The sequence below is a fragment of the Olea europaea genome, chromosome 17 (genome assembly GCF_002742605.1).
Source record: "Olea europaea var. sylvestris chromosome 17, O_europaea_v1, whole genome shotgun sequence".
In the NCBI taxonomy this organism is placed as follows: Eukaryota; Viridiplantae; Streptophyta; class Magnoliopsida; order Lamiales; family Oleaceae; genus Olea; species Olea europaea.
This window is the reverse complement of record NC_036253.1, coordinates 2,021,118-2,029,026: the sequence shown is the minus strand read 5'-3', so window position 1 is coordinate 2,029,026 and position 7,909 is coordinate 2,021,118. Positions and strand designations below refer to the sequence as shown.

Here is a 7,909-nt window from a genome sequence, read left to right as displayed (position 1 = left end):
GTATTCAAAATACAGAATTTTGAAATAAAGAGTCAAAACTGTTGGGCGCGGAAGCTCCAATAATGCACGTTGATTTCAAATCGAATTATAAAGAACAAGATTTAATGATAATATTGAAGTATACTCTATCACACCACGAAAACACAAGATTGAATTTGTAAAGAAAGAACACAAAGGGTATATACAGAAGAACGATATTTATTAATTCAACAGTATGGAGAATACAAGACAGACTAGCAATACTGCTTCTATGTTACTCTCTACAAACTGACTAGAGGAGCCTCGTATTTATAGGCCAACCCTAGAAGAGTTCTAAAAGGCAAAAAATATATACAATTAGGAGATCCAATTTCAACAGGAGAATATTGTTGGATAGATGAAGATGAATCAACGACACAACCATCCGATCCTTCCGTTGTTTCTCATTCGTTGTCCAATCAGCTGGCATCTTCTCAAAACCCAGCAACGCATCGTCCAAATCCAACTGCGTCAGAACAACCCTCATCTTTACTTTCCACCAAGAAAATCTTGTATGGCGATCTAGTTGCGGAATATCATACTTCAACCCAGCCATCTCGAAAAAATTTAAACCAATCTACGAAAGGAACCAAGTTCTGATACCACTTGTTGGGCGCGGAAGCTCTAATAATACACGTTGATTTCAAATCAGATTATAAAGAACGAGATTTAATGACAATATTGAAGTATACTAGATCACACGACGAAAACGCAAGATTGAATTTGTAAAGAAAGAACACAAAGGGTAAACGCAGAGGAATGATGTTTATTAATTCAACAGTATGGAGAATACAAGACAAACTAGCAATACTACTTATATGTTACTCTCTACAAACTGACTAGAGGAGCCTCGTATTTATAGGCCAATCCTAGAAGAGTCGTAAAAAGCAAGAAAATATATTACAATCAGGAGACTTAATTTCAACAGGATTTTATTTCCTTATTCAACTTAGTTTCCTTAACCCCTAAGTTAATATTCTCTTAGTCTAAATTGAATACGTATCTTCAAAAAACTCCTATTTGACTTATACTCCTAACAAAAACAGGGGTCAAATAGAATTTGGAATGCAAGAGCCAGCCAAAAATACATTGCGGTATATAGGACTGTACTTTCTTAATTTTCAACGCTTGGCTTGTAAAATTTTTTCCATCGTCTCTTCTTTCAAACAGCCATGCAACTATGGATGATTTTTCCTAATTATTTTCCATATTAGAAGTGTAATGGGTACATTGGTTAAAAAAAGATGTCACGTGTTAAAAAATATATTGGAGGGATAGGAAAGGGAATAACAAGTTTAGGACAATAATTCTCAACTCGAAGATTAAGGATCATTCACTATATTTAAGGCTGATGTCAAATCCTGCCCTAAATAAAAGTAGCTAAATTTAGATATTAATTCTATGGCCAAAACTTATCTCCTATATACTTATATAACGTGGAATGAGAATTTACAGCAAAATCCAATTTTTATCTCTTGTAGAGGAAAATTCATTTTGAGGGACATCAGACATTTATTTTCATTCCGGAAGAGACAAGAACCGAGCAGAAGAAGATACAAAGGTTTATATTTATCATTAATTATGGGCTGTTTTTTGTCCTGATCAAATATAAAAGACAGACAAACAGAACAATGGGCTTCTGTTTTACATGATTTTTTTGTATGTATACATTATATGTCAGGATCCCTTCTGCGATTCTCGTGTGTTTCCAGGAACCCCAACAAAAAACAGCCTTATATTCATTAATTACGTTCGAAAATGGTGGAGGGAGGAACAGTTTCCGCTGCAGATAAAACCGAGTTCACAGAATGCTGGAGGACGGCATGGCAAACACCTTATATCATGAGATTAGCCCTCTCTGCTGGCATTGGAGGCCTTCTCTTTGGCTATGACACCGGTAACATAATCTCGTTCCATTTTAATCTTCTTCAGGCTGTTTAGGCGTGTATTATTCATTATCTGAATTTGGGTTGCAGGTGTAATTTCTGGTGCCCTCCTGTACATACGAGAGGATTTTAAAGCTGTAGATAAGAATACATGGCTACAGGTATCTGTGTTTGTGCGCATATATATTTGAATCATCTCCAAAGTATTGATACAAATAGTAACCATACCTTGATATATTGTAGGAAACCATTGTGAGCATGGCTGTTGCAGGAGCAATAGTAGGCGCTGGAGTAGGTGGATGGATTAATGATAAGTATGGGCGAAAAGTATCGATTTTGGTGGCTGATTTTCTGTTCTTTGTTGGTGCAATAATTATGTCATTATCTCCAGCTCCCTGGATGATCATTTCTGGTAGAATATTTGTGGGATTGGGAGTTGGAATGGCATCTATGACTGCCCCTCTTTATATTTCAGAAGCTTCGCCTCACAGAATCAGAGGTGCGCTTGTCAGTACAAATGGGCTTCTCATTACAGGAGGACAATTTCTTTCTTATCTTATCAATCTAGCTTTCACCCATGTAAGAATCTGCGGCTAACTGTAGTTTTTCCTGTTAAAGTTTCACAAGCAAGGTCCTATCTTTTAACAGCATCACATCTGTTATAGGTCAGAGGAACCTGGCGTTGGATGCTCGGTGTTGCTGGTCTTCCTGCACTAGTTCAATTTATTATGATGTTGTCACTCCCCGAGTCTCCAAGATGGCTTTACAGGAATGTATGCTCCTGATGTCTGTCACACGCACACGCTCTGTAGTTGTGTAAATGAATTTATAACATGTCTTGTGAATCAGGGTAAAGAAAATGAGGCAAGGTCCATCATAGAAAAAATATATCCGGCTGGTGAAGTTGAAGGCGAGATGCATGCCCTGAAAACATCACTCGAGCAAGAAAGGGCCTTGGAAGGTTCACTTGGGGAAGGCAACATCTTTCAGAAAGTGAAACAAGCCTGGGCTAACGATGTTGTTCGTAGGGGACTATATGCTGGTATTGCAGTTCAGGTGGCTCAGCAGTTTGTGGGTATTAATACTGTAATGTATTATAGTCCAACCATAATACAGTTTGCAGGATTTGCATCAAATAAGACAGCTTTGGCACTTTCCCTTATTACCTCTGGTCTAAATGCCATCGGATCGTTAGTTAGTATGGGTTTTGTGGATCGACAAGGAAGGAGGAGACTTATGATCATTTCTATGATTGGAATTATTACCTGCCTTGTGACATTATCTGCTGTGTTTTACCGAGCTTCTGCCACTTCCCCACATATCAGCAATTTCGAGTCTGCACACTTTGGTGGAAACTCTACTTGCCCTAGTTACGTGAATGCTGCAGATGCATCATCCTGGAACTGCATGACATGCTTGCAGGAAGACAGCTGCGCATACTGCTCAAATGGAGCCAGCAAAGTAGGTCATATACAAATCTGTTTTATTGCCTATTGTTTGAGCATTGTGTTGGCAACTTTTCATTATAGTTGCACGGTCAGTCCTCATGTCATAAACTATCCAAATATCCGTTAAGTAAACCCCCCCCCCCCCAGTGGGTCTGATACCTGAAGGCCACTTGCCAATTAAATGGAGATTTGAACACTTTTTGTCAGTGGACTGGTTGTGAATCTACAACCAATGTTGCCATTTTTCCTATATATAAATTGCTAGTTCAGTTAGGTAGATGTTCGGTTTTGATTCATTAGAGTCATATCTACACGTTCTCTTTAGTTTTTTTATGCAATAATTATTGAAGATAAATTTGTTTTCATTGATCAGTATGGTGCTGGAGCTTGTCTAGCTTCCACTGATGCAATAAAAGGTGCATGCAGATCCGAGAATCGGATATGGTACACAAAGGGATGCCCAAGCTCGATTGGAATCTGGGCAGTTTTATTCCTTGGACTCTATATCATTGCATACTCACCAGGAATGGGAACTGTACCCTGGATTGTAAATTCCGAGATCTATCCATTGAAGTACAGAGGCATTGGTGGAGGAATTGCTGCAGTCTCAAACTGGACATCAAATCTGATAGTGAGCGAGACATTTTTAACATTAACTGAAGCTCTTGGCTCTGCCGGTACCTTCCTATTGTTTGCCGGGTTCTCCTTCGTTGGACTAGTCGCCATTTTCTTCCTTGTACCTGAAACTAAAGGAATGCAATTTGAGGAAGTGGAAAAGCTGTTACAGAAAGGATACTCACCCTTTAGGAAACGGAATAGTGGGGACGACGACACCACCAATTAACTGTTTGAACATACAGGGCTCAACTCGGCTAGACTAGACTGATAAGAGGAGCATTATTGCCTTCTAGGGTTTCAACGTGCCATTTAAAAAAATTGGAAAATATAATTTTTTTGGTGAGCATACTTCTTGGTTCATTTTGTGGATATGTCTAGTTTGTTCACAAACAAGCTACGGATAATGTGAATAAAATCCAATTTATTCACAATAATAAGATGAGGAAACTCATTTTTGAATGGACAATTTTCTACTTTGATGATGACACAAATTTTAATCCTCTTACACAATGGAACATTTTCCAATCAAAGATACAAACAGAGTCGTGTAACACCAATACTCCTGCACTCTTTATTCAACTCCAGATATCCATGGCATCAACATAAATCATTATTTCTCTTGGTGACAAATCAAATTTCAGAACGTGACTTTCAATCTTGGCCTTCAACTTAACCCAGTCAAGATTGGTCTCCTAGATTTGGCTGCTTGAGAAATGTATGGCAAAACACGCTTACCAGTTCTGGCAATCATAATCAGCTCTAGGTTCACCTTTCATAGGACGCAAGAACTAAATGTAACGGAATTGGAAATGCCAAGGCATTATCAAACTAACTGAGATTTTGCAGGGTTTTCAGATACAAGAACACAATAAGCAGATTATGGCTTCACAAGCTTGCAATAAGCTACAAAACTACTTAGACAAGAACTGCTGCTAGTTTGTAAGCATGTACTTAGTTCCTCTTTTATTTAAGCACAACCGGGAAAGTAAACTACTTCGGATTGCTAACTTGAAATCTTAAAATAACATGTCAAATCAAAAACTACAGGAACCACCGAATTAAGAACCAAATAATATAGCAGTGTAGCTACATCTCAGATTCCAATCTACAGGACTTCTCATTTGCAATAGTTTGAAATATTATGCAACTACTCGCAAAAAACAGAAGCGAAAGGAGAAGGAAATTACTTATAGCGCTAAAGTTTTTTTCTGCAACAAGCAAATAACCAGGGGAAAGCCAAGGGGAAAGGATAAAAAAGACACAATAAGTTCATTCATCTTGTGACAGGTGAAGAAGTCGGTAAGAAATAAGCAATAAGGCTAACATGGAGAGCAGCGTGAAAATTGAAGAGTGGAAAAAAATTTATTGACAGCCACCGTTACAATAGCACTGAACAAATATGCTAGTTAACCTAGACAGAATTATGAATTTTTAAATAAAGTAAATTACATTCCGAGACAGGAAAACATGGGTTGGAGGTTGCCATAAGCCAATAAATCCCAACAGAGCTAACCACATGAGCCGTAGTTCCCCTTCCCCTCAACCAGAACTAAAAGTTTGAAAGCTCAATAAAGAAAGTACATCATGATCTCACTTAAGTAATTCCCAAATTCGATGACATATCTCACAGAGCGAGTTGTTGTCACACCGATCATCAACCCACATCATTTTTGCGTGAGTGATCCATGATCGTCAAACTAACATCAAATAATCCTTCACTACATAAATTTGAAGATGCGAAAAAGAAATAATCCTTAAAAATTTATAAAACCGTGGACAAGGAGAAAAAAATGTCACACATAATAAGCATAAAATCAAAAAGTGCAAAAGGCAAACTTTTCAAGATCACATTTAAAGGAGTTGCAGAAGAGAAAACGGGAAACTTTAGGATTCCCATGATCAATATTAAGAAGAAAAGTAAGAACTTCCTACATCACGAACAGAAAGTGCAAACTTCAAGATACACAGAATCGAAAGAATTTTTCGCTAAATGAAATTTGAAGAACTTCTCCCAACAATGGAAACACCAAACAGACACTACTAATTCGTAAAATCGGTAATATTTTCAGAAAATTTGGTAAACTAGGAGCACGGTGAAAATCCACATAAAGCAGATTAAGACATCATTCTTGCAAATAATTCAAAGAAAACAAAAAATAAATAAACGAAAACCAAAACTTTGCATCGTCGCCGAGAAACATCAGATATTTCGAAATAAGAAATAATCAAAGGGGAAAATTGATAAAATTAAAAAAAGATAGCTCAGCGAAATCGAGGATCACTACACGCAAAATGATACAAGTTAGATGCTCGAATTTTGTCCAGCCCTCCAAGTACGCATATACATGTGTTTCTGTGAGAGAGAAAAGGAGTGGATGAAGAAGCGAAAGCCTGTACAGTACGCTGAGTTGACAGCTCCGTTAGGGTTTTATCGCCCGCCGGAAGATAGGATCGCAAACGGTAGTATCCAAAGTTTGACTTAGTCACTGGAAATTGTTTTATATCAATTTAATCACCAGACCCATTAAAATTAGGAAAAAACCATTTGTACAATGATTGTATAGAAGTTATATAGATGCGGGACAACTTTGAGAATAGCTGGTAAATTCTTCCTTTTTTTCACAATAGCTTTTCCTATTAAAAGTACTATATTGCCCTTAATGAAATTATTTACAAGATCTATCTTATATCTTTAAGGATTTATCAATCAGGCCCTATATTTATATTTTTCAATTTTTTGAACACTTTTAAATATTCTTTATATTTTAATAATTCTTTAAAGATTATAGGTTGACCTTTCTTGGTTATATATCCTTTAAATAATCCTTCTGAAATTTCTTCTTGTATATCCGTATGTTTAGTTATAATATCTTCTACTTTTCTTATTTCTCTGCTAGTTCCTACAGGATCAAATCCTATATTATTTCTACAAGTATAATCTATATCTCTGTATATTTCTTCTATTTTTTCTTTACCAGCAGGAAATATATCATCAGATTTTTTATCTAATTTAAGTAAGAACGAAACATCTTTTTCATCTAAAATTAAAATAAGATTATTATTATCATTAGTAGTGGAAGTGGATGCTTGTGAATTGTTCATGAAAATAATTAAAGCATAGGCATGTAAAAACAATTAAATAACTTACAGTAATCAAGTGGAAATAAACAGGCTTTCCCTCCAGTATACTCTTATGGATGCTTTGCATGTACTTAATCAATCTTCTGAATCAAGTAAAGGTTTAAAATGTTTTGAAATCATTTGGGTCCACAACTGCTTCCGCAAAAGGCTTTTCAATTAAGGTTGCATTTCTCATTTTAGAGAACTAGCCGTGTTTCCACAAACGCTATCTCACAGTATCCAGAGTCTCTGTTTTCACCTCTATCCAAACTCTTTTCAGAATCAAGTTCCTACTTGGAACGAAATTTTAAAAGATAACTCACACACAAGGTGCTACAAATTTTTGTTAGAAAACTGCCTTTTTCCCCTAAACCATTCATTAAATACAGAAGGCTGCCTTTTTCCTCTAACCATTCATCAAATACGGGTACTTTGGCATGGCTAACATCCATTCAAAATCAAAGTTTTGAAAATCTTTTAAAATCTCTATCTGTACTGCCGAGGAATCATGAGAAACTTAACGAAATCCTTTTATAAAAACTTTGTTGAACATAACAAACTTTACTTTAATATTCATGAACTGAAATTGTACATACTTGCAAACTATATTTACATACCTTTGGTACTCACCTTATGAAGTTTAGAACTCCATAAGTGATTACCTTCTTACAAGCTTTCCTATCTTCAAGCTATCTAATATTTTTCTGAATACAAGTAGTGTATACAGATTACAAAGGGTTTTTCTCTAATGTGTTTAAGAGAAATTATTTCAAGGTATTTCGAGATGTCTTCCTCCTTCCTTCATGCCTCCTTTTATAG

The 7,909-nt window shown here is 36.2% G+C and overlaps 1 protein-coding gene across 2 annotated transcripts; it reads left to right on the top strand.

Annotated features, from left to right (window-relative positions):
• The first annotated feature begins 1,453 nt into the window (after positions 1-1,453).
• On the top strand, positions 1,454-6,511 carry LOC111365997 (inositol transporter 4-like). Of its 2 annotated transcripts, none has more exons than XM_022986603.1 (7): positions 1,454-1,579; positions 1,731-1,915; positions 1,995-2,065; positions 2,148-2,483; positions 2,570-2,677; positions 2,754-3,365; positions 3,726-6,511. In XM_022986603.1, the coding sequence occupies exons 2-7, from the start codon at positions 1,777-1,779 to the stop codon at positions 4,194-4,196; spliced, it is 1,737 nt and encodes a 578-aa protein (XP_022842371.1). In that variant the 5' UTR covers positions 1,454-1,579; positions 1,731-1,776; the 3' UTR covers positions 4,197-6,511. The 2 variants fall into 2 exon arrangements, with proteins under 2 accessions (XP_022842371.1, XP_022842370.1); XM_022986602.1 differs by having other exon boundaries at positions 1,480-1,579; positions 1,700-1,915.
• The last annotated feature ends 1,398 nt before the right edge of the window (positions 6,512-7,909 follow it).

Bases quoted from the DNA above. Each gene is read 5' to 3' on its own strand.
- LOC111365997 (XM_022986603.1), top strand. From the start codon at position 1,777: ATGGTGGAGGGAGGAACAGTTTCCGCTGCAGATAAAACCGAGTTCACA. The intron at 2,484-2,569 runs GTAAGAATCTGC...CATCTGTTATAG, and splicing joins TCAATCTAGCTTTCACCCAT to GTCAGAGGAACCTGGCGTTG. The intron at 3,366-3,725 runs GTAGGTCATATA...TTCATTGATCAG, and splicing joins GCTCAAATGGAGCCAGCAAA to TATGGTGCTGGAGCTTGTCT.